General features: G+C 48.1%; 1 protein-coding gene across 5 annotated transcripts in view; it reads left to right on the forward strand.

Annotated features, from left to right (window-relative positions):
• Positions 1 to 507: 507 nt before the first annotated feature.
• The window catches only part of Kdm4a (lysine demethylase 4A), a 48,561-nt gene continuing 23,951 nt past the window's right edge, over positions 508 to 25,117 (forward strand). The window contains exons 1-11 of one of the 5 annotated variants that reach the window (XM_041651916.1): positions 508 to 525; positions 3,542 to 3,719; positions 5,608 to 5,783; positions 11,616 to 11,730; positions 12,967 to 13,160; positions 14,477 to 14,526; positions 15,586 to 15,689; positions 16,011 to 16,148; positions 16,731 to 16,975; positions 17,524 to 17,723; positions 19,414 to 19,784. In XM_041651916.1, coding sequence (XP_041507850.1) covers positions 3,582 to 3,719; positions 5,608 to 5,783; positions 11,616 to 11,730; positions 12,967 to 13,160; positions 14,477 to 14,526; positions 15,586 to 15,689; positions 16,011 to 16,148; positions 16,731 to 16,975; positions 17,524 to 17,723; positions 19,414 to 19,784 — 1,731 coding nt within the window. In that variant the 5' untranslated portion in view covers positions 508 to 525; positions 3,542 to 3,581. The other 4 variants (XM_041651913.1, XM_041651915.1, XM_041651914.1 and 1 more) reach the window with 4 other exon arrangements.

Genomic DNA, 25,117 nt, shown 5'->3' on the forward strand with positions numbered 1-25,117 from the left:
GGGATATCATCCTTCAGGTCCTGTCCTAATGACCCCCAAGGGCTCCTTCTTCTGGAGCAGCTCCTTAACTGCCCCACCTTGCCAGCTGGTGAAGGACTTCTGAGAACGTAGGACTTGCAGACCTGAGAGTCCTGGACAAACCCGGACAGGCTGGTCACGTTCTCGGAACTCCTTGACTTTTGAAACTTTCTCGGAGATCCTCCATCGCCTTTACATCTTAAGCAAAGGGATTACTCCTAGAAAACAGGCTAATCCTTTAGCTAGGAACATCCTATAACCACCTGCTCACCCATCCCCAACCGGCCTGCCCATTTCGGTGTACTCGCCTCTTTCCACCCTGATTAGCTGTGGTGGTCTGACTCAGCTTCTGATTGGCCAACTCCGGATCCAGCTCAGAAGCTCAGTGGCCGCAGTCCCGAGAGGTTCAGCGTTTTCTCCTGGCAACAGCCTGAGCAAGCTCTTATAGGCTAAACGGGCTAGTAGTCACAGACGGTGAGGAGCCCGTAGTGAGCGTTTATTGGCTGGGTGAGAGCTTAAAATCATCCTTGGATTGGTTTACTATGGGACTCTGTGAGGCTGCGCAGAGTCCGACTTTAAAGGAGGCGGAGCTTTGTCTTTCGCCCTCAAGAAAGACAGTGGGACCGGCGAGTGGCGGCAGCAAAAGACGAGCCTGAGCCCTGACAGGGCTTTAGGCTTTTGGTGAGAGCCATCGGGCTTTGGATCCCTTTGGGTTTGATGCTGCCACAACCGCGATCGTGATCTCCGGTGGGGGAGGGTGGCGGGGTGGGTCTTTTTCTGCTAAGTGATCGGCATGTTTCTTGACCAATAGAAAAAGGAGTTTCTAAAGTGAGTTCTGTGATTGGTCGTTTCCAATCTCTAGTGGCCAATGGACGTCGGGAGAGGGGGGCGGGCCCACCGGGCCTTATTTTCTTCTTCCTGCGGCCGGGCCTCCCTCGCCTAGGCGGTGGGGCCGGGAGGGGCAGTGTGTGTAAGTGGTGAGGTGCGGGGACACTGGGAACCAGGGCTGCTTTGGGAGGGTTGCCGCGGGGGTGGCTGCGGGGGCAGAGATTGCGGGAGTTTCAGGTCAGTGTTAGCAACAGCTGCCTTTACGGAGTGCTTTAAGTACCGGGCCTAGTATCTAGGTTTCGCTTGCATCATCTGAGTTATCATATCGATCCTGCAAGGCAGGGGTCTGGGATCCCCATTTTACAGGTGGAGAAACTGAGATTCATCCAGCCTACTCACACAGCCAAGGTCATGTAGTTAAAAAGTGGCAGAGACCGGATCAGTACTCGGAGTTTTCACTTTGGAACCGACGCTCTAAGAGCCCTGGACTCTGCTTTGTTGCTGAATGCGGGTGGGAAGGTGTCCCGGACCAGATTTCCCCTAGGGAGTGTATTGCAGGAAGGGAACCCTAGCGTTAAAGAAACGGGATGATCCATTGAAGTGAGCGAAGGAAATGAGTTTATTCAGCAGTTACTGAGTATCTACTTTGTGTCGTGCATTGTTCTGGGTTCTGGGCACACAAAGATAAACAGGGTCAGAGACGAATGAATTAGGGCCCCTTTTGAAGCCCAGGGGAGGGGCCCCAGTCTGGTATTTATATTTTTGTAAAAATTTCAAAAGTAGAGTATTTTGAAGTTTTTCTTTTAGAGGGAAAAGTCCCCCAGGTCGAATAGGCTTCAGGTTCCTGCACACTTGAATATTCTATTGGCAAAGGATTTAGTTCAGGTGGGTATTAGGGCTGAGGTAGCAGACGGTGGTGAAAGGTGCCTGGGGTGGGGGTGGGGGGACAGGACTGTGAGCACGTTTCCTGGTATGTAAAACAGGGATAACAGTATGCCTGTCATGCAAAGTTCCTGAAAAAACACCTGAGTTACCCTGGCATTGTTTGTCTTTTCTGCTGTCTCGGACGGTTTTACTCCAGCCTGCCTCCCAAACCTATACTAGGTTGCAGGAAGGTTATTATAGGCAGTTTCCTCCCATATAGTAGGTAGTGGCAGTGGCTTTGGCGAAGCAGAACTCTTGGGCTGTGGGTGAGGAGGTACAGTAAGTAAAGGACTTACTAGTTTTGTTTCTGAACTGGCTCCTTTTAATGTGCACTGTCTTTTTCCAGTTGTGGTGATATGTTGTATTACTAGCAATGGGAGTAGGGTCTGCCCACCTATTTGAGGTCTTCATTCAAAAAGATGGATTTTCCCTCTACGGTTAGGAAGTTTGCTCTGTATTGCCCACTGCCTGTTCAAATTTTGTCCCGGGAATCCTGCTTCCAGTACAGTTGAGCCAAGCTTGACTTTATTGAGTACTGCTGAAGCTGTTTTGATCTCCAGAGAACAATTTCACTGTAGTGTTGTACGCGTATGGTTTTTTTTTTTTCTTTCATTTCGAGTCAGGGTTTCTCTGTGTAGCCTCAAACACAGAGATCCACCTGCCTCGGTGGGATTAAAGGTGTGCAATGTTCTAAACCCATAGCATACTCTTTTTTTTTTTTTTTTTTTTTTTTTTTTTTTTTTTTTTTGGTTTTTCGAGTCAGGGTTTCTCTGTGGCTTTGGAGCCTGTCCTGGAACTAGCTCTTGTAGACCAGGCTGGTCTCGAACTCACAGAGATCTGCCTGCCTCTGCCTCCCGAGTGCTGGGATTAAAGGCGTGCGCCACCATCGCCCGGCTTCCATAGCATACTCTTAACATCCAAGTATTTAACTGTGAAACTTTATAACCTTCAGCCCAGTTACTTTTCAGAAACGTAAAGTCCTGTTGTGAAGCTGTGCCCTGGGGAAGAACCCATAGGAGGCTGTTTTAGATCATGTTGTCGTTTAATGAAGCGATTACTGCTGGGTGGTGGCGCAGACGTTTAATCCCAGCATTTGGGAGGCAGAGTTAGTGGATCTCTGAGTTTGAGGCCAACCTGGTCTACATATGGAAGTTCCAGGATAGCCAGAGCTACATAGATGAGGGAGTAACTTGAAGCAGTCAGGGTAGAATTAAAAGATACGTAGGTCAGCTGTGTTTTTACATAGGACCAGTAACTGAATGATAGTTTATTTTTTTTTTGGTTTTTCGAGACTGAGACAGTGTCTACATAGCAAGTGAGCTCTCTATATATGCAGTTTTGATACATCAAGATTTTGTTTGTTTGTTTTGGTTTTCTGAGACAGGGTTTCTCTGGATGGCCAGGCTATCCTGGAACTCACTTTGTATACCAGGCTAGCCCCAAACTCAGCTCTACCTGCCTCTGCCTCCTGAGTCTTGGGATTAAAGGGGTGCGCCACCTGGCACATCAGTTTTTTGGTTTTTTTTTTTTTTTTTTTTTTTTTTTGCGGGGGGCAGGGGGAGCTTGGCTTGACAGAGTGTGTTTATTGTAGAGGTGACTTCCAGACTCTTGATCTTGCCTCGTCACTAGTGCTGGGATTACAGGCTCACTTTCTGGCTTCCTTGGGTTCCTTTTAACCAGAAAGGATTGTACCCCTGCTTCTAGTTCATTTAAATAACTGTGCTAGAGGCGGTTTCCTTGTTGTTTAATTTTGTTCCTTTAACTACTTCAGCTTTTTTATCCAAACAAATCAACCCTCAAAAGAGGAGAAAATGGCTTCCGAATCGGAAACTTTGAACCCCAGCGCTCGGATAATGACCTTTTACCCCACAATGGAGGAGTTCCGGAACTTCAGCAGATACATTGCTTACATTGAATCCCAAGGAGCTCATCGGGCTGGGCTAGCCAAGGTAAGGAGCAGTGCACCTCACCTGCTTAGGTGGCCATTACAAGAGCATTGCTGGTCTTTGTAGTTGGAAATTAGTTTCTGGTTTGCACTCATTTTCTCTCTCTCTGCATAGAATTAATGCTGTCCCTTCCCCTCCCCCAGTAAAGATGAAATGGGTGGCATGCACGCACGCGCGTGCACACACACACATACACACACACACTCACATACACACACATCTATCTATCTTATCTATCTATCTATCTATCTATCTTTATTTTTTTTTTCTAAATGAAGGCCAGAACTGAGATGTACTGAGAGTTAGGGTGCAGCTAATCCCTGCTAAGATCAGTGTGCACAGTGCACTCTGAGGGTGATGAGGCAGGAGAGGTAAATCTACAGTCAGTGTCTCCAGGCCTGACCTCGGGCTTCAGGCCTCTTGTGCAGGCTGGGGGCTGCACAGGATTTTACCTGCCCCTGGTTGTTAGGCCACCTATCTTCTCTCATTGCATTCTCATTGTGCACTTCATAGAATTTGGTTTCCCATGGGCACTTGAGAACGTACTGGCCAGACCCCATGAGTCTTCTGGTCTTTGTAGTTTAGAACTGAGTTCTGGTTTGTCCTCACCACCCCCATAAGTCAGCCCTTCAAAGTTTTCTGAGTCCCCCACAGGAAAGAGATTGTATTTCTGGACGAACCCTCCAGAAACTGATGCTAAAGTATGAACTCAGTGAAGACGTTTTGTTCCAGGTTTAAATTCTCTCCCGTGTGTATGTGTTTGCTTTTGACTTTTGCTTTTCATGGTACTGAAGGTTCAGTCTAGCACCCTATACCACTGAGCTGTCTCTCTGTGTAGTCCTGACTGTCTTGAAGCTCACTCTGTAGACTCGCTTAGTCTCGAACTCAAAGACCTTTTGGCTTCTGCCTCCAAATGTGGAGATTAAAGGTGTTGGGCCACCACATCCAGTCCCTCAGGCTATTTTTCCAGCCCTTACTTTTCGGTATGGAAAAAAAAAGGACAAAAATATATGCACGAAAACCAAGGACTTAGTTCCAAAGCTGAGGACTGGCCTTGGACCACGGGGTCTTCTCGGAGACTGCTGAAAGCTTGACTTAAGTGGGACTGGCTGCTGCGAGGGTCACTAGTGCTAAGACCTGCAGGGCCCACAGTGTGGCCTTCAGCACCTGCGGGGGAGGGTTGATACATGCACATGCTTATTTGGTTTTTTGGTAAAAGCTGTTTAGATTTTTATGATGCATATCCATTTTTTTTTTCACGAAAGTCTTGTTAATTACTGTTTTCTTGGTTGAGGCAGGGTCTTCCTGGTAGCATAATCTAGCTTAGTGTGGACTAGGCAGGGTCTCAAACAGGAGACAGCCTGGAGTACTAGGCGTCAGCCAGCACACCTGCTTCGGTGGCTTTGTTGCTAAAGAACCCCGGCTGTTCAGGAATCAACTCTTCAACCTGATAAGGTGCATAGGTTTACAAGTAATGTTTTGCTTAGATTACTATACATATTATATAATATATTTGCATATATGAACAATACATACAAATATTATAGATTATATTTTGTGTGAGGAGTACATTGTATATAATATAAATATATATAATGAGACACATATGGTATATATGACATAATACATATCATAAGCAAAATATTATGTGCTATATGATATAACATATGTATATATAATATAATATTCTGCTTAGATTATTAATGAGCTAGATTATATGGTGGTCAGTGTTAGCTTGACAGTGTGACGTCCTGGGTATGGAGAAACATGGGTGGGTAATCACGTCAGAGTTACTTTCTGGTAAAATGGATGGCTGGTTTGGATGGTGGCTTATATTCTGGATTCTGGCTTGCTAGGTTCTCATCTGCCTCCATCTCTGTGTTCCCTATAGGTTGTTCCTCCCAAGGAGTGGAAGCCACGAACATCCTATGACGATATTGATGACCTCGTCATCCCTGCACCCATCCAGCAGCTGGTGACTGGTCAGTCTGGACTCTTCACTCAGTACAACATACAGAAGAAAGCCATGACCGTTCGTGAGTTCCGAAAGATCGCCAATAGCGATAAGTGAGTGGTGGTACCTTTTGCTTTTGCTTTGTTTTTCATTTTCTGCTTTGCTTTTGAGACACATTTTGCTGTGTCGCCTAGGCTGCCTCATCCTCCAAGCACAGCACTTAGAGGCATGCGCTTTAGGCCCAGTAAGTGGAATACTTTCCCATCTTATCGTCTAGCCTAGAATTGCTTCTTTTTAGAAAAATGTAAACCTTTCTTTCTTTCTTTCTTTCTTTCTTTCTTTCTTTCTTTCTTTCTGTGTTCTCTCTCTCTCTATATATATGTTCTTTGGGACAGGGCTTCTCTGTGGACTAGTCCTGGCTGTCCTAGAACTCGCTTTGTAGACCAGGCTGGCTTTGAACTCACTGAAATCCACTTGCCTTTGCCTCCCAACTGCTGGGATTAAAGGTGTGTCCTACCACCACTTGGTAACTTTATTTGATTTGAGGTAGGGTATCAGTGTGTAGCTGTGACTAGCCTGGAACTGGATATGTAAATCAGGCTGACTTTGAACTCAGAAAGATTCTCCTGCTGCTGCCTCTGTGCCCCAGGATTAAAGGCACACCATCACATCTGTCTGGTTTTACTTTATTTATGGGCAAGTGTGTGTAGGCCTACCACATGTGCATACAGAGGCCAGAGGATGACTTTCAGGAGTCAGTTCTCTCTGTCCACCTTTACATGAGTTGTGGGAGTCGAACTCAGACCATCAGGCGTGCCAAAAAGTACTTCTGCCTGCTTAGCTGTCTCTGTGGCCCCAGGATTGCTTCTTCTTAGCAGTGCAAGGGTGCTGCCGTGTCACTGAGGAATGCTTCCTCTGGGTCAGGCATCAGTTTCTCTTTCTGCTCCCTTCCTTCCTTCCTTCCTTCCTTCCTTCCTTTCTTTCTTTTTGATATGGTTTCTCTGTTTAGTCATGGCTGTGCTAGAACTCACTCGTGTGTGTGTGTGTGTGTGCGTGTGTGTGTGTGTGTGTGTGTGTGTGTGTGTGTGTAGGTAGACCAGGCTGGCCTTGAACTCGGAGATCCACCTTCCCGTCTCTTTGGAATTAAGGGTGTGTGACAACACCACCTGGCATTTATTTATTTATTTATTGGCCTTTTGCTCCTTTTATGGAAGAATTCCCTCCTCAAGGTGCTATGTTACAGTCTAAACCTCTCTGCATTCTTTACTTTTTAAACATTTTATTTACTTTATTATTATTTTTTTGAGACAGGCTAGCTTCTAGTTCATCTCGTAGCTGAGGATAACCTCCTCAGCCTTCTGCCTTTACTTCTGGCTGCTGAGATTACAGGTTAAACTTGTCCATGGCTTCTTCTTTTTCTCTTTTCTTTCTTTCTTTTTTTATTAGACAGGGTTTCACTATGTAGCCCTGGATGTCCTGGAATTCTCTCTGTAGACCAGGCTGGCCTCAAACTCACAGAGATCCACCTGTCTCTGCCTTCTGAATTCTGGAATTGAAGGTGTGTGCCACCATTGCCCTGTTGTCCTTGTTCTTAAAAAAGGTTTTTTAAAATTATGTACTTATTGTGGGACTCTGTGAGCATTCATGCCCTGGCACTTGTGTGGAAATCAGAAGAATTTCTACTCTCTGCCAAATGGGTCCCAAAGATCAAACTACCGAATCTAGAGGTAGTCCCTTTACCTGGTAAAGCATCTTGCTGGTCCTTATATAAAGCCCTTCTGTTTTCTCATTACTAATATAAGGCTTTTTTTTTTAAACTTTTCTATTCTAGTGTGTAGGTATTTTGTTTACATGTATGTCCGTGTAACACTTGCATGCCTCGTGTGTATGGAAGCCGGAAGAGGAAGTTTGATTCCCTGGAACTGGAGTTACAGATAGTTGTGAGTGCTATTCAGGTGCTGGGTGGGAACTGACCCTGGGTTCTCTGCTGGAGCAACAAGTGCTCTTAATCACTGAAGTTTTTTTTTTGTTTTTTTTTTAAAGATTTTATTTAAGCCAGGCGTGGTAGTTCACGCCTTCAGTGCCAGCACTCAGGAGGCAGATTGAAGCCAGCCTGGTCTCAAAACCCCCCAAAAAATCCAAAAGACTGCCTGGCAGTGGTGGCGCACACCTTTAATCCCAGCACTCGGGAGGCAGAGGCAGGCGGATCTCTCTGAGTTCGAGACCAGCCTGGTCTACAGAGCTAGTTCCAGGACAGGCTCCAAAACCACAGAGAAACCCTGTCTCGAAAAAAAAAAAAAATCCAAAAGACTTATTTTAGTGTACCAGCAGGGTGGTGCATGACTTTTAATCATGCTACTTGGGAGGCAGACGCGGGCAGATCTTGGGGTTTGAGGTCACATTGGTCTATAGAGAAAGTTTAAGCCAACAAGGGCTGTATGTCTCCCAAGTCTAAAAAACAAGAGTTATTTTTATTTGTTTGTGTGTTTCTGTATCCACACTAGCATGTAGGTACCCTGCAAAACAGGGTGTCAGACACATCCTGTGGAACTGGAGAATCAGGCAGTTGGAGGCTACCCAGTGTGGGTGCTGGGAAGTGACCTCAAGGCCCTAGCAAGATTAGTGAGTGCACTCAGCTACCGAGTCATCTCTGCCCCAGTTATAGTAGAGTTTGTTTGTTTATTTATTTAAATTGGTTTATTTTTGTTTTATATGCATTGGTGTATTGCTTCATGTATGTCTCTATGAGGGTGTCAGATCTTGGAGTTACAGACAATTGTGAGCTGCCATGTGCGTGCTAGGAACTGAACCCAAGTCCCCTGGACAAGTAGTTAATTCTCTTAACTGCTGAGGCAACCCTTCAGCCTCCTTTTTTTGTTTTTTTGTTTTGCTTTTTATTTATTTACTTATTTATTTTTGTTTTTTGAGGCAAGGTTTCTCTGTGTGCTTTGTTGCCAGACCTGGAACTAGCTCTTGTAGACCAGGCTGGTCTCGAAGTCACAGAGATTCTCCTGCCTCTGCCTCCTGAGTGCTGGAATTAAAGGCGTGCGCCACCACTGCCCGGCTGTTTTTGCTTTTTAATTAAAAACATTTTTGTTGGTGCTGATGATGGAACCAGGGCCTCTTAGACAGACACACAGTCCGCAGCCCCAGCCTCAGCGGCATGGCACGGGTTTGACAGCTGTAGAGCAGGAAGTCAGAGGTGAGGCAGAAGGACCTTTTCCTGTGTCTGTCCATGCCGCCTGCTTGTTCCCCTTGTGTCTGTCTTGTGCGGTTAGCGCTGTCTCTCCGCTGTGCGGGTGCTCAAGCTGATTCCTGTTTGCTAGCCTCCTCGATTGCTTTCGCCGTCTTCTCTTCCCAGGGTCTGCTTACTTTGTTGTTTGCAGTCGTTCTCTCCTTTGCCTCTTACTAAGATTCAGCTCTAAGTCACACGGAGACGAGAGGCGTTGTTCCTGGCATCACACTCTGCCCTCCCAGTTGCTGCTCTTGAGCTTCTCACTCACGATGTTGCTTCTCAACCCTGAGGACCCCCGGGGAATCCCTCCCTTTTCCTTTCTTCATTCTTCGAGTCTTGTTGGTCCACACATCTTGATTTCAGCCTGGCAGTTGGTTTTAGGTCTTGAGTTTTCCGTCTTCACACCTGGGCACATTCAGGACACCTTATCGTAGCCTCCCTCACGTCTCTTTGTGTTTTTGTTTTTACCTGTCATAGTTCCAATTGAGATCTTATGGGTTTGTTGATAACTCTTAAAACATTACGTTGCTGGCCAGCTTTTTGCCCAGGGAGTGAATTTCTGCAGAAGTCCGTTGAAGAAGTGTGCCGTGCTGTGGACGAAGGTCTAAGCCGTCCTTCATGTCTACTCTCAGCTGTGCCCTGGGCCGAGCTTCCCAGCTTGCTTTCCACACGGGGCCCATCCAGGCTTCATGCTCCTCTCTGTCATCTCTCTCTCTCTCTCTCTCTTTCTAAAAAGCTTGCATGTGTGTATGGATGTGTTGCGTGATGTATGTATGTGCACCAAATGCATGTCTGGTGCCTGTGGAGGCCAGAAGAGGACATTGGGACTAGAGCTGCAGAGGGTGTTGAGCCATCATGTGGGTGCTGGGAATCCCATCTGGGCCCTCTACAAGGGTAGCCAACCTCCTGTCATCTCTGTTTGTCAACACATGATAGGTTTTTTTTTGTTCGTTTTTTTCTTCATGTAATTTTATGTTAAATTACCCAGCTTATCACCTTTATCCCAGTGTGCTTTTTTTTTTTTAAATCTGCTTTTAGTGCGTTTTGCCAAGGCCTCACGCAAACTTTTCACCACAGCTACATTCCCACCCTCTACCCTAATATATTAAAAGCTTTTTGTCTCTTATTTCCGTCGTCGGTAAGTAATTTTCTTGAGTACTGTTTTCAGTGCCCCGGTTATCTGTTGCGGGTTAGACTCCGAGAGCATGCTGGGAAAACAGCAGTGATGGTGAGCTGTTAGGAGCAGCTTCCTTGCCGTTGGTGCGTCCAGGCTGCTGCTCGCTATCCCGGAGGGCTGGGTTGGTGTGTGGGTGTGGCTGGATTTTTGTCTTTGGTTTTTGTGTTTGTAAGCTCATCCTCCTGCGTCACTCCAGAATCTACAGGGTGCAGCACCCTCTCCAGAGAGGTGAGGATATTGTGTTCCTAAGGGAGAGTGGGTCCTCATCTGTGCCTGTGACCTTCCCCCAGCTTCCTCCTGTCCAGGGCCTCCAGAGGGAAATGCTGTGTGTTAGATCTGCCTGGAGTTCACTGTAACCCAGGTAACCCAGGCTGGCTCTGACTCACGTGGTGATTCTATCTGATCTCCTGAGTGTGCAAATGGGGCTGCTTTAGGGCTTAGAAGGCCAAGATTGTTTGCTTGTTTGTTTTATAAAGCAGAACAAATACAGATCTATTAAAGAAAAGTGGGGAGAAAGGGAGAAATATGATTTTAAATTTTAAACTTATTATTTTATGTATAAGGGTGTTTGCAGGCATGTTTGCTTGTTTACCAAGTAGTAGCCGAGGCCAGAAGAGGGCGTCAGATTCCATGGAAGCCGAGTTAGAGAGGGCTGTGGGCCACCATGTGGTGCTGGGAGCCAAAGGAGGAGCAGCCAGTGCTCTTAACTACTCATCTTGCTTGCCTTGACGATTGCTTTTTGGTTTTTCTTTTCTATTTTGGTTTTTCGAGACAAGGTTTCTCTGTAGCTTTGGAGCCTGTCCTGGAACTAGCTCTGTAGACCAGGATGGTCTCGAACTTGAGCTCACGGACCTGCCTTTGCTGGGATTAAAGGCATGCGCCACCACCACCCAGCAGTAGTACCTGTTCTTAACTGCTGAGCCTTCTCTTCAGCCCAGTTGTTTTTTTTTTTTTTTTTTTTTTTTTTTGTGAACAGGATGACCTTGTTCTGATTCTTCAAGTTCTGAGGTTGCAGGCAAGTGCCACCATGCCTAGTTTTAAGCAGAGCTTTGTGTGTGCTAGGCAAACACTGTGACCAACTGAGAGCCTCGCGTATCGTTCTTTTGAAATGACCCTGGACTAGTGGCTTGTATCTTACAGTTGATAATACCTGATAACCTTATCCTCCCTGTCCTGGTTACCTTTCTGTCTGTGATAAAGCACTGTGACCAGACATCTTATTAAAGAGGTGTTTAATTGGGCTTATGGTTTCAGAGGGCTAGAGTTCAGGGTGGCAGAGCGAAGGCGTGTGGCAGGGACAGCTGGGAATGAACATTTCAGATGGCAAGAGGGGTCAGAGAGCACACTGGGGCATGGACAGAGGCTCTGGAGGCTCCCAAGCTGTTCCCCAGGGACACGCGTCCTCCAGTAAGGCCATACTTTATAATCCTTCCCAGTTCTACCAACTGGGGCCAACTATTCAAATATGGGGGCCATCCTCATTCAAACGACCACATCTGTAAGTGATTAACATCTTTATTTTATTTTTGAAAGGTACTGTACCCCACGATATAGTGAATTTGAAGAACTTGAGCGTAAATACTGGAAAAACCTCACATTCAATCCTCCCATCTATGGTGCAGATGTGAATGGTACTCTCTATGAAAAGGTGAGACCACGAAGACCCCTATAGTGTTTGCCGGGCACACAGTAGGTACCCTGACGGGCACACAGTAGGTGCTTCGCTGCTGGTGAAAGGGCAGAACGAGCCAATGCCCCTCCGCTGTCTTGCTGTCCTCTAGTCCTCCTTGCAGGTCTGCATGTGACTGAATTTTGCAGTCTCGCACTCTGCATGTGAATTGGGTGCTGTGGTGTCCTTTTCAAGACTTGCATAGTCTGTGGGTGGTAGCTGATGAGTTCTTGAAAGGGGGGTAGATCATAGAAAATGAGGCTTTGGGAGAGGGAGCAGTGTGGTTTCTGCAGGAAGAAGCTCTGACTAATCAAATGAAAAGGTGGGGACGGGAAAGGAGAAGTATATTTGGATCTCAGAGCTCTCCGGTGAGATTCTGCAATAGGAGCTATTTTAACCGCTTTTCCTGGCTTGGTGTGTAGTGCTTTTTTGGGCTACCAAATTGCCTTACTATGGTGGAAGGGGGACTGTTTGGGTCTGTCTTTGGGAGAATGAGAAAGCCTATAATGCTTTTCAGGGATTATCTCAGATCGACTTTAATACCAAGTTTGTTGATGTCAGCGTGGATGGTGGGGTGTCACTTGTGGCAGGTGACAGGATGGTGAAGGGACAGGTCCAGAGGGAAGTGGGTGCCGAGGTGCACATGGAAAGACACATGGGGGTGGAGAGCCGAGAAGGTGATGGCTGCAGGGCACAGCAATTCAGAACCGGCCTAGAAGAGGGGCTCCGAGATGCCCATAGGATGTAGGGAAAGGATGTGGTCAGGGCGACTTTGAGAGTAGCTTGGTTCTCTCCACAGTGTGGGTTCTGAGCATTGACTCAGGCCATCAGGCTTGATGGCCTTTTTGCTGGCCCTTAACTATTTTTAAATTTTACTTCATTTTTTTTTCAACTTCTGTTTTTTGTTTTCTAATTTTACCTACAAACCTTCCATCCATCTGCCTATCCATCATCCTTCCTTCTCCCCACCCCCTTTTTTTCTAGACAGGGTCTAACTATGTATGCCTGGCTGCCTAGAACTTGCTATGTAGACCAGGCTGGTCTCAGACTCATAGAGATTCCCCTGCCTCTGCCTCTTGAATGCACGGATTAAAGGTGTGCGCTTGCATGCCTGGCTCTCCATCTATTTCGGATGTGGTGGTTTGGATGTGCCACATCTTAGTCAGCAGTAAGAGCTCCCCCGAAGCCCCCACATTGAAATGTGTGTCCTTGCAGCATGTTGATGAGTGGAATATCGGCCGGCTGAAGACCATCCTGGACCTGGTGGAAAAGGAGAGTGGCATTACCATTGAGGGCGTGAACACCCCATACCTGTACTTTGGCATGTGGAAGACATCGTTCGCCTGGCATACGGAAGACATGGATTTGTACAGCATCAATTACCTGCATTTTGGAGAGCCCAAGTCTTGGTAAAATCAGCCTGTAGTTAGGGCCCCCTTCCATTAACACAGGCCTGCTGACTTTTCTTTTTTAATAGAATTTATTTATTTTATGTGCATTGGTGTTTTTTTAAAAATATTTTTTAGATTCATTTAATAAACTTTATTTTATGTGCATTGGTGTGAAGGTGTCAGATCCCCTGCAACTGAGTCTTCAGACAGTTGTGAGCTGCCATGTGGGTGCTGGGAATTGAACCAGGGTCTTCTGGAAGAGCAGCCAATGCTCTTAACCTCTGAGCCATCTCTCCAGCCCCCGAATTTTTTTTTTTTTTTGCTTTTTGAGACAGTTTCTTTATGTAGCATAGCCATGGTTGTCCTGGAACTCTGTAGATCAGTCTGGCCTTGAACTCAAAAGATTCACCTGCTTCTGCCTTCCAAGGACTGGGATCCAAGGCGTGCACCACCGTGTCCAGTTCCTGGGGCATTTGTTAAATTTACCCTTTGTGTGTTTGGAAGATTTCCTTGCTGATGGAAAAGGGATTTTGTGTGCAGCAAATGAAGCTGTGGCTGAGCATGTTCCTGCTTTCCTCCTCTTAGGGGGACACTAACTGGCTCCGTGTCCTGTGTGCTGGCGTGTCTCTCACGCTCGGCCAGTGACAGCAGTGCTGCTTGTGGGAGGTCCTCAGCCTGCAGATAGCCTAGGCAGGACACACCGAAGCAGAAACATGACAGACAGGGCGGTGAAGGAAAAGCCCCAGGAAGGTCCCCAGGAGGACACGCAGGCAGGCTGGGGACAGAGAAGGCTTTAGAATACGAGACCCAGGCCGAGGCCTGGAAAGAAAGAGGGCAGAGCTGGGTGGAATGGAGGAGGTCAGCATAGCAGCGGGAATGGGGGACACAGGCTTGACCTGCACGCTCCGAGCTCTTGGATTGACAGAGGCTACGTGTGCTTAGAAGTCCAGGTTGGTGGAACTCACCTCTAATCCAGTACTAGGGAGACAGAGACTGGCAGGTCTCTGAATTTGAGGCTAGCGTGATCTACATATCGAGTTCCAGGCTAGACAGGGCTGCGTAGTGAGTTCTTGTCTCAACCCCCCCTATTTTTAGCTGGCACATAGTGACTGTACATATTTATGGGCCATAGTGGCATATCTCAGTACATGTACGCGATGGATAGCACTCAGGCTGGGTGTTTGGCATGCCCATCACCTCAAACATTTGTTGTTTCTTTGCACTGGGAACCCTCAGGATCCTGTGTTTCCTTCGAGGTTTTTGTGAGTGAGAGCAAGTCCCTCACCTCCTTCCCTTGTCTTCTGCTGGTGTCTGATGTTATCATGTGATTGCAGGTATTCTGTTCCACCTGAGCATGGGAAACGCCTGGAACGTCTTGCCAAAGGTACTGCATCCCCTCCAGATACAGGATCAGCCTTCTCCAGTCTAGCTCCCTGCCCTGAAGCATCCCTTCTCTGTGGTCAGATGACCTGTGACCTTTTACAGGCCTACGGTGGGGTGGGGTGGGGTGTGTGAGCTCAGCTCCCAGATCCACCTTAGTGGACAGGCCAGTCTGAGCCTTTCCCAGTCTGTCTGAGGAGTTCTCGGTCCTTTTCCTACTCACTGTGTCTTCATCTCCCCCAACCTCAACCAGGAGGTGACTTGGTCAGATTCTCCTCCCCAAGTTCCCAATGTGAAAGCCCAAATTGTGTTGTGTTTAGGTGTATGTGTAGGTGTGTGTGTATGAGAGAGAGAGAGATCCTGAGTAATCAAACTGTAGATGTGCTGTGCTACCTTCGGGAGACTGGGGGTGCAGTCTCAGTCTTCAGGGCCTGGAGAAGCTCGGAAGTAGCTCTCAGCTCTGTGAACTAAGGTGGCTTGAGTATCTGAGAGCTGCCAGAGTCTGATTACCCAGGTACCCTCCACCTGGGAGGGTGGGGCTCACCACAGGGCTCGCTCTTTTAGCACCACTTTTTTTTCTTGCTTCCTTTTTTCCCCCTTTTCTTTTATTTATTTGTTTGTTTGTTTGTTTATTTGGCCAGGCATGGAGGCTCATGCCTTCAATCCCAGTAGAGGCAAACTGATCTCTGCGAGTCCCTGGCTACACAGTCACAACCCCCACCCCCAATTTTTTTTTTTGTTTGTTCACTATAATTTTAATTTCCATGCTTGAGTGTGTTGTGTATCTGTTCAAGTACCATTTGTGGAGCCCAGAAGAGGGTGTGGGAGTCCTTGGAGCTGGAGTTATAGGTGTTTGTGAGCTGTCCGCCATGGGTGCTGGGAACCCAACTCTGCTCTGTAAGAGCAGTGAGTGCTCTTAACTGCTGAGCCAGCACTGTAGCCCCTCGCCGCTCACTCTGATGGCTGTCCTTATCATTCCTGAGATCTGCCGACGCAGTGACTTCAGGATCCCAAGCTTGGGCAGAGCCTCCTCTTAACTCAAACCCACCTTCCTTTCCAACAGGCTTTTTCCCGGGAAGCGCTCAGAGCTGTGAGGCCTTTCTGCGGCACAAGATGACCCTGATTTCCCCGTTAATGCTGAAGAAGTACGGCATTCCCTTCGACAAGGTGAGCCGCCTGTTCTCTTCTGAGAGGGCCATGGGCTGGCTCAGAAGCACCCTCTCATCTTTGTTGGGCGGAGTTTCACTCAGTCCTGTTCCCATCTCTAGGGTGGTGGCTCATGTGCTGTCCTGCTGCGGGCGGCAGCTTTCACACACGGCATTAACTGGGAGGAATGGTTAGTTAGGCTCTTCACATGCATGCCGTTCAAGACCTGGCAGTGTTGACTTATCCTTGGTTGATTGGCTTAGTGGTGACAAAGAAACACGCAGGAGCCCAGTTCTGGCCTCTGCCACGTGTGGTGGCTGCTTCAAATCTGCTTTTGTTCAGGTGACCCAAGAAGCTGGCGAGTTTATGATCACTTTCCCTTATGGTTACCATGCTGGCTTCAACCATGGCTTCAACTGTGCCGAGTCTACCAATTTTGCTACCCGTCGGTGGATTGAGTACGGCAAGCAAGCTGTGCTGGTAAGCCTTGACTTCTCCTGTAACACCATGGCCAAAAATGTCTGATTGAGGAAATTCTTCTCAAAACGTTTTTATTTTTGAACTGTTGGCAGCTGGAACAGTTGCTGGGAATATGTGGGAGTGTCAGCACTGTGTGTCCATTAGGGCTGTTTTTGTTTGTTTCACTCTTTAGCCCTGAACTCCCATTGTAGCCCAGGCTAGCTTCAAACTCTTGCCTCAGTCTCCTGTGTTTTGTTTATATATGTGTATGTCACCATTTGTGGCTTTTTTCCCTTTAATTAAAAAAAAAAAAGCCAGGTGGTAGTGACACACGCCTTTAATCCTGGCACTCGGGAGGCAGAGGCAGGTGGATCTCTGAGTTCGAGGCCAGTCTGGTCTACAAGAGCTAGTTTCCAGGACAGGCTCCAAAGCTGTAGCAAAACCCTGTCTCAAAAAAATCAGAAAAAAAAAATGTATTTGGTCCTATCCTGCCCCCAGCAGTGTGGTTTCGAACCTCCTAATGCTTTAATCTGCATAGAGGGTGGAGGCAGGAGGGAGAGGTAGTGCCCACAGGTGGCCTTCACTCTTGCTCTCCTTTGGCAGTGCTCCTGCAGAAAGGATATGGTGAAGATCTCCATGGACGTGTTTGTGAGGAGGTTCCAGCCCGAGCGCTACAAACTCTGGAAAGCTGGGAAGGACAACACCATTATCGACCATACTCTGCCCACTCCAGAAGCTGCCGAGTTTCTGAAGGACAGTGGACTGCCCCCAAGAACCGGGGATGAGGAGTGCCCAGAGGAGGACATGGAAGGGGTCGAGCAGGGAGAGGAGGGAGATGTGAAGAGAAGGTACTGGGCAGGCTTGTGGGTGGACGTGGGAGGAGGCGGCCGCCACAGTTTGAGTATTCTGTGCCGTTTGCACTGCATACAGGCAGGTCTTGAAAAGGCTTTGGAAGCCATAGCGCTGATGACCCCAGAGCTTCCTTGTGGTCTTTGCTAAGGAATGAGGGTAGTGAGCCTGAGCTGTGCCCAGAGGCAGTTCTCCTCAGTGTCCCCTAAGTGTCTTTTGAAAGAAACACGGTGGTAGGAGCTAGAGTCACCAGCTCGGGAATAAGGAGTGACATCTCTTATTGGGGTCTGAGCTAGAGGACTGTGCACATATGGAAAAGATGGGAGGGACATTGTGGGGCTGCCTGGTCTAGGCCAGGTAGCCCACCAGGTATTCTGCATGCCCCATCTCGGTCCTCATAGTAGGTGTCAAAGGTGGGCAGTAGTGTCTACACTATCCAGCTGGGAGGTGAGATCCCATTTTGCTTTGGATTGTGTGTTGGTATGTGTGAATGCGTTGGGGGAATGGGTGAACATATGGGCTCTAGAAGGTTTGCCTTCTCTTGCAGCCTGGCCAAGCACCGAATAGGGACAAAGCGACACCGAGTCTGTCTTGAAATACCACAGGAGGTGAGCCAGAGTGAGCTCTTCCCCAAGGAAGAGCTGAGTTCTGGACAATATGAGCTGACGGAGTGCCAGGCCACCCTAGCCCCGGTGAGACCCACCCACAGCTCCGTGCGGCAAGTTGAGGATGGCCTTCCTTTTCCAGGTGAGCTGACAGTGCTGGTTTGTCCACAGCCCTAACTGACACCTGTCTGTTGGAGGGTCAGTGTTGTATTGAGTTGCAGGGTCAGAGAAACGTGAAAGTCAGGTCTGTGAGCGTCTGGTTGTGAGCAGGCTTGTACTGGAATGTGAGAAGCATTTTGCTTAGGGGCACATAGATTAGCCAGACAGAGAGGACAAGGCTCAAGGAAACAGCAAAGACCAAAGGCTTCCGTGAAGGTGATTTTAGCAATATGAGGTGGGCAGGTGTGGCCAGGGCATCTCCGTGAAGAAGAGCCAGGCCAGCCCTGGTGATGGGAAGCTCTGTCTCTGGGAGCTCTTGGTGCTTTCCTCCGAATTTGATATGGGTTGGAAGGATGGATGCAGTGTGTGGCCAGGCTGGATAAGAGAGGTGGGATACCGTAAGGATGCTCCGTTTTATTTCTATCTATTATTTAAAACTTTAGTTATGGGGCCAAGTAATCGTAGCAGTTGAGTGGCAGGGGCAGGTGGATCTTTTGAGAGTTTGAGGCCAGCCTAGTTTACATATCGAGTTCCAGGACAGCCAGGACTACACAGTGAGAATCTGTCTCAAAAAATGGGGGGAAAAGAACATAACAAAGGTTTGTTTATTATTACATGTGCTTTATGTGTATATGAGCTCTCCTGTCTATCCCTGTGTGTGTGTGTGTGTGTGTGTGTGTGTGTGTGTGTGTGTGTGCGCGCGCGCACTGCAGAGGAAATCTTGGTGGGACGTGTTCCCCTTTCATGCTTACGTCAGTTCCCAGATTGAACCTAGGCTCGTGAAGCTTGTGCTTTTGCCTGCTGTGCTATCTCTCTGGCTCTTAGTTGTTCTTTTCTATTTTTAATATTTTGAGGTAGGCTCTATGTATCTCTGGCTGTCCTGGAACTCTCCATGTAGCCCACAAGGTCTGACTGTCTCACTGGTATTAAAGACATGTACTGCCATACTTGGCTTATTGGTTTTTGAAGCAAGGCCTCACTGTGTAGCCCAGCCTAACTTTGAACTACGATCTTCTTGCCTCAGGCTTCTGAGTGTTGGGGTTATAGGCATGTGCTGCCAGGTTCGGTTTGTTTTGATTCATTGTCTTGCTCTGTACCCTGACCCCCTCCTGCCTCTCAAATGCTAAGATTCTAGGCAAGCACCACCATGCCCAGCTTAAAAGTCTTACTTAAATATAACTACATGCTGCAAGACTACAGTGTATTTACCCAATCAGACTGCCTGTCCCTGGAGTGTTTGCTCACTTGGAGCCTGGAGGACCCACAAGTGCTGTAGGTTCATGGTGGTTTTGGAGCAGGTAACTCAGATAGGCACCAAGTCTGGATTTCCTAGGGACAAGCTTCTCATGGGCTTGAAGAATCTGCTTACTATGGTGAGGTATGTCTGGCTAGAGAGCACTGTGTTACTGTGCTGTGACCTGTGCTTTGGAATACGGCTGGCTCTTAGCAGGTTTCTTTGCACTTTGCAGCTGGGCTTCTGCTGTGCCCAAGGCCTGGTGATGAGGAACAGCAGTAGCCCTTGCTCATAGCCCTACCATGTGTGAGTTGTAGTAACTTACAGCCAGGACTTGGGTTTGAGTCCCTGACCTCACGGTGGCTGGTCGGTTGTTAGACTTTGCCGTCCTGCTTTCAACAAGGACGCTGGCTCTGCCTGATGTGCACCTGTGTTTCAGATTACTCTGACCCCACTGAAGTCAAATTTGAAGAGCTGAAGAATGTCAAACTGGAAGAGGAGGATGAGGAGGATGAGCCTGAAGCAGCCGCGCTGGACCTCTCTGTGAATCCCGCATCCATGGGAGGACGCATTGTCTTCTCGGGTTCCAAAAAGAAACCCTCTTCCAGCCTGGGCTCCAGTTCATCTCAGGATTCAGTTTCTTCAGATTCTGAAACCAGCGAGTCTGTCTCTTGCCAAGGCCAGGAGACAACAGGAGTTCTCACTGTGCACAGCTATGCCAGAGGGGATGGCCGGACCACCACAGGAGAGCCGAGTGTGAAGAAGAAGCGCAGCGCCCCACGAAGCATCAGTGAGCAGGAGCTGGCAGAGGTACAGGCTCTGCAGTGGTGTGGGAGGCCACTGCCCTGCAAGGCATCCTGTGGAGGAGGGGCCTGTGAGGGTGCAGGTGTGTGAGAGGCTCCCTCTGTCCCGTCTTGCATCTGCTGCCTGAATTGATTGTGTCAGAATGCCAGGTGATGTTCCCTGTCTTCCCTTTCCTCTGTGCTGTGTGTGACTGCTGATCCAGAGGACCCCATCTCAGCCGCAGCATCAGGGACAGCGCAGTGCAAATCCTAAGCTTGGTCGATGTGCTGATGTGCTGGGAGCCCTTCCTCTGACTCCTTGCCTAGAGCAGGAAGGTTTGAATGGCATGGTTGCAGCCCAGATGTTTGGGATTTGAGACTAGGTGGCATCTTAGTCACTGTTTAGCGCATGAAGAGACACCGTGACCAAGGCAACTCTTTTAAATACTTATGAAAGAACGCATTTAATTGGGACTTTCTTACAGTTCCAGAGATTTGATCCTCTGCCACGACAGGAAGCCTGGCAATAGCTGTGGCAGATACGGTGTTGGAAAATAGTTGAGCTTCATCCTGATCTGCAGGCAGACGAGGAGACAGCTGGGTTTAACATGGAAACCTCAAAGCCTATTTCCAGTGACATACTTTCTCCAGGTCTCACCCCCAATCCTTTCAAATATCTCCACTCCCTGTTGACCACTCAGACCACCACAGTGGCCTTTCTCACCCTGATATCCAGGGGCATTTTCTTTTTAGGCGTTTTCATTACTCCGTGGAATCATTGCTAGATCTTCCTTTTGGAGACCAGGACGAGTTCCCAAAGCCGTATGTGGATGTGTTTGTTCAGGCCTCCTTCTAGTACCCACTGTTACCAGAACCTATGTTTTCTTCCTTTGAATATTGTGGTTCCTGACAGGTCGGCCATGCTGAGAGGATTCCTATTGGCTGCAGCTGATTCACCTCTCCCAGAGAACCTCATTCTCTGGCCTCACGGCTGGTATGGTCCAGATAACAGTCGGAGTCAAGGGCGGCAGGCTGGGCCTCACAGCTGCCGTGGTCCAGATTACAGTCAGGGTAAAGGGTGGCGAGCTTTACCTGTAGCCCCGGCACAGGGAGGTGGAGGAAGGAGCAGGCCTTCATGGTCATCCTTAGCTGCGAGATGCATTTGAGACCAGCTTGAGCTATATTAGACCCCATCTTACAAAAACAATAAAAGGGGGCTGGTGAAATGGGTTAATAGGTAAAGGTGCCTGCCACCAGGCCTAATGGCCTGAATTCTGCTTTTGAGCCCACCTAGTAGAAGAGAGGTCCACCTGCTGAAGTTGTTTCTGACCTCCACATGTGGACACCTGAGTGATTGCGTTCCTTCCCCTAAACTTGTTAGAGTACGAGCTCACTGGGCAGCCTTGCCTGACCTTGAACTCACAGAGACCACCTGACTGACTTTCTGTTCTTCATATTAAGTAACTCGTTGGGCTGGATGTCTTTGAAAAATAGGAGGAATGCTCCCTGACTTTGCTGTCACCATTGCATGTGGGCCATGTTTTTTGATCTTCCATATATGGTCCAGGTTTCCCTAGTGTTGCCTTTTGTCCCTTATCCTTTAAAAAAAAATAATTTATTTTAAATTGTGTGTATGTGTGTGATCTTTGTGGTTTTTGTACAAGTGAGAGGCCAGAGGTGTTGGATTGCCTTGGAACTGGGCACAGGGGAGTGAGCAGCCTGACCTGGAGCTGGGGTCTGAATTTGGTCCACCATAGCAGTGGTCATGCCCTGGAGCTGGGGACTGAGTTTGGTCCACCATAGCAGTGGTCATGCCCTGGAGCTGGGGACTGAGTTTGGTCCACCATAGCAGTGGTCATGCCCTGGAGCTGGGGACTGAGTTTGGTCCACCATAGCAGTGGTCATGCCCTGGAGCTGGGGACTGAGTTTGGTCCACCATAGCAGTGGTAATGCTCTTGGCTTCGGAGACATCTCTACCGCTTTGTTCTTTCTGATAGGATTGTGAATTTTTTCCCAGGATTTATTTGGGGGGAGAGTGTTGCATGTGTGTGTGGATATGTGATGTGTGGGTGACTACATACTGACATGTGTAGGGGGTCAGAGCACAACTTGGAGGAGTCTGTTCTTCCACTTGGGTAGGTTCTTTTGCTGCTGCTCTGTGCTTCAGGCCACGTGACCTGAGAACTTCCGGGTAGTTGTGTTGCTGCCTCCCATCTTGCTTTATTTAGGAGTGTTGTGATTACAGATGCCTGCAGATTATAGGGCTGGTTTGTGTGGCCAGCACTTTTACCTGATGAGTCTTCTCACTGGCCCTTGGATCTTGCTGTTTGATGTAGCCCAGGCAGGCCTTGAACTCCTGCTTCAGCCTCACACACGTCACCCCTTCGTTTTAAAACTAGGACAAATCTCACTAAGGTTCTCACTAAGTTGCTTAGATTGGCCAGAGCTCACTGTAGCCATGATCTCAAGGTGCTCTAGCCCTGGCCTGCTAAGTGCTGGGACCACAGCTGTCACCATCTCCCATGCTTCTTGTCTTTTTTTTTTTTTTTTTTTTTTTTTTTTTTTAAGGAACACTCTGATTTTTATTTAAAAAAATTCTTTTTGCTTTGGCTGTGAGCTTGGCTACACAGCAACCCCATCTCGCAAGACAAAAACATCACAATTTTTTTTCAGTTATTGATTTTGTGGGTTACTTGTATGTATTGTGGGCACGTGTGTGCTGTGGCACACAAGCGGAGGTGAGCGCACAACAGAGGGGACTTGGTTCTCTTTCTTCCTCTACTGTGTGGATCCCCAGCTCCAAACTCACAGGTTGTCTTCCAGTACCCAGATAATTCTCACCACTTCCTCTGAGTGTCAGGACTCATTTTCTGTAGACTTCCTGCATGCATCTCATAGTGATTGCAGGCTAATGAATTAATAACCGCCATGCTTCCTTCTTGTGGTTTTGACCGCTGCTCTCTGTACCCCTAGTGCAGCACCCACCACTGCTCTCTGTATCCCCAATGCAGCACCACAAGAGAACGCTTTTCAGCTTGGAAACCATCTAACCCATGCAGCTGCCGCCTTGTTATTCTTCCTCACAAGCCCTTGGGTGCCAATCTGCCCTGCTGTGGCACAGCAGTTCACCCCGTCTGTCCTCTGCTTGCAGAATTCTGACTTCCTGGTAATCACTGTCCAAAGAGTAGCTAGCAAATATCAAAGATGTAATGGATACTAAATATTTTATTAACATCGTTCAGTCTATTACTGTAAATTTTACTGGAGGTTTTTAGTGCCGTTTTTATTTTTATTTTTGGAGAGCCTGTAGCTAGCCAATAAATACTAGCCATCTTTTTTTCTTCCTATATTTGATAGCAATTAAGTGATGGATTAAAAGAAATTGGGTTAGATGCCATTTTGTTATCAGTTAATATGATTGAACAGAGTTACTTTTTTTTAACCTGTGGGCAAATGGTCCTGCTCCTCTTTTACTTTCAAATAGATGGATGACCTAGGGATAGGCAGTCCTGGATGTCCGCAGGCCCTGGAAGGAACAAAGCATTGCCCAAGCTCCCATATGGTGAGATTGCAGACTAGCATGTATTCCCCCTGCAGAAGGCAGATTGCAACTCACTGATGCATACTGAGCATCCATGGCATGGACAGAAGCCAAGATGTCTTTGCCATCATAATCCACAGGGTAGGGAGGCTTCTCTTTAGGAACCTCTCAGTCCTGCTGGAAAGCCCGAGTGCTTTCAACTTCCTTTTCATTTCTTTGTGAATTCTCGGTCGTACTAATTCCTTAGTCTGCTCTGTCAGTGTGTGCTGGCAGCTTTGAGTGCTTAAGTTCTCCAAAAATGACCCACCTGCTCACTTAACCTTTGTAGTCATTTGGGCCTGTGTTCTGTGGGCCAGGACTGCCCTCCAGGACCTCCAACACGCCTTGAGAGCTGAATATGGACAGAGAGGAGCATATGGTTTCAGCACTGGGTGATGGTGAGCAGTGTAGCTCCCATTGGAAGAGCTGGCAGCCTAGCAGGGCTGAAGGAGTTCAGGATGTGAAGGAGACTTTCGGCTCAACCTTGAAGTTTGGAGGAATACACCAGGTAGACAGAACAAGACTCTAGCAAGAGTCTGGGAGAGGAGAGTTTTCCCTTCTCTCCAAGGTCAGGCATGATGGGTCTGCAGGCTGAGCCTGGAGACTGGAACTTCATGATCTACCCAGAGGTGTACAAAGATGGAGCATGAGGGTGCCTGTCATGCAGGTCTGACCTCACGTACCTGCCTGGCCTGCTTCATTCTGCTTTTATTGCTTTCAAGCCTGATGCCATGGAACTTCTTCCTCCCTCCGTCCCTCCTTCCCTTTGTTATTTCTCTTTCTTTTGGGTCTCAACCATGTATCACTGGCTAGCCTGGAACTCACTATGTAGACCAGGCTGTCATTGAACTCACAGAGATCCACCTACCTCTGCCTCCCTAGTGCTGAGATTAAAGGACTGTGCCACCACACCTATCCTACTCCATGAAAGGAGGAGAAAGGATTTAAAGAAGAAAAGTTCTCAGTGGTGGTGCATGCTAGCACTCGGCAGGTGGATCTCTCTGAGTTCGAGGCCAACCTGGTCTCTATAGAGTGAGTTCTAGGATGGTCACAGCTATACAGAGAAACCCCATCTCGAAAAACCAACCCCTGCCCCACCTCTGAATAAAAGCATCTTGGGAACCTGGGTTTGAGAGGTGGTGAGAGTGGAGCTGACCGTGGTGACAGGGTGGGGCCAGAAGTGCACCCGAGTTTCTGGAACGTGGGAACCCTGACTGGGAGACAGGATGTCCCGACAGGTAGCATAGCTCAGACAACTTAGGCTTTGGCTTGATTTCCTGGAGTGGCAAGGGCATCATCTGTGCAAGACAGAGATTCAGAGACAACTGAAGGATTTTCAGTGTTTGTGAGTGAGACGGGGTCATGTTGTGCGCCATGTTTGTGAGGTAGGCTAAGGAAGGAAGCAAGGGGCATATCGGCTGGGCATGTAGGGCATGCGGGCATACAGGGAGTCAATGGAAGGCCGTCAGAGGGCATGCACCACTCCAGGAGCCGGGGAAGTATGTGCCTACAACTCCGTGTGCTACGCATTAGAGGAGGAGACAAATTTCTAAGCTGAGTGGTGGTGCAGCCTTTAAAATCCCAGTACTTGGGAGGTAGAGGCAGGTATATCTCAGTCAGTTCAAGGCCAACCTGGTCTACAGAAGCCCTGCCTTGGAAAAATAAAAAAAAAAAAAAAGAAATTTCTAGACTCTGGTACCCAGGTTTATTGCAGGCAGGGGCCTGGAATGTTCTGCACAAGGTTCCTAACCTCTTTGGTGCTATTGCTGTATGTGCCTTAG

Source organism: Microtus oregoni, unplaced genomic scaffold (genome assembly GCF_018167655.1).
Source record: "Microtus oregoni isolate MIOR12 unplaced genomic scaffold, Mior012 000005F_ref0000423, whole genome shotgun sequence".
NCBI classification, from domain to species: Eukaryota; Metazoa; Chordata; class Mammalia; order Rodentia; family Cricetidae; genus Microtus; species Microtus oregoni.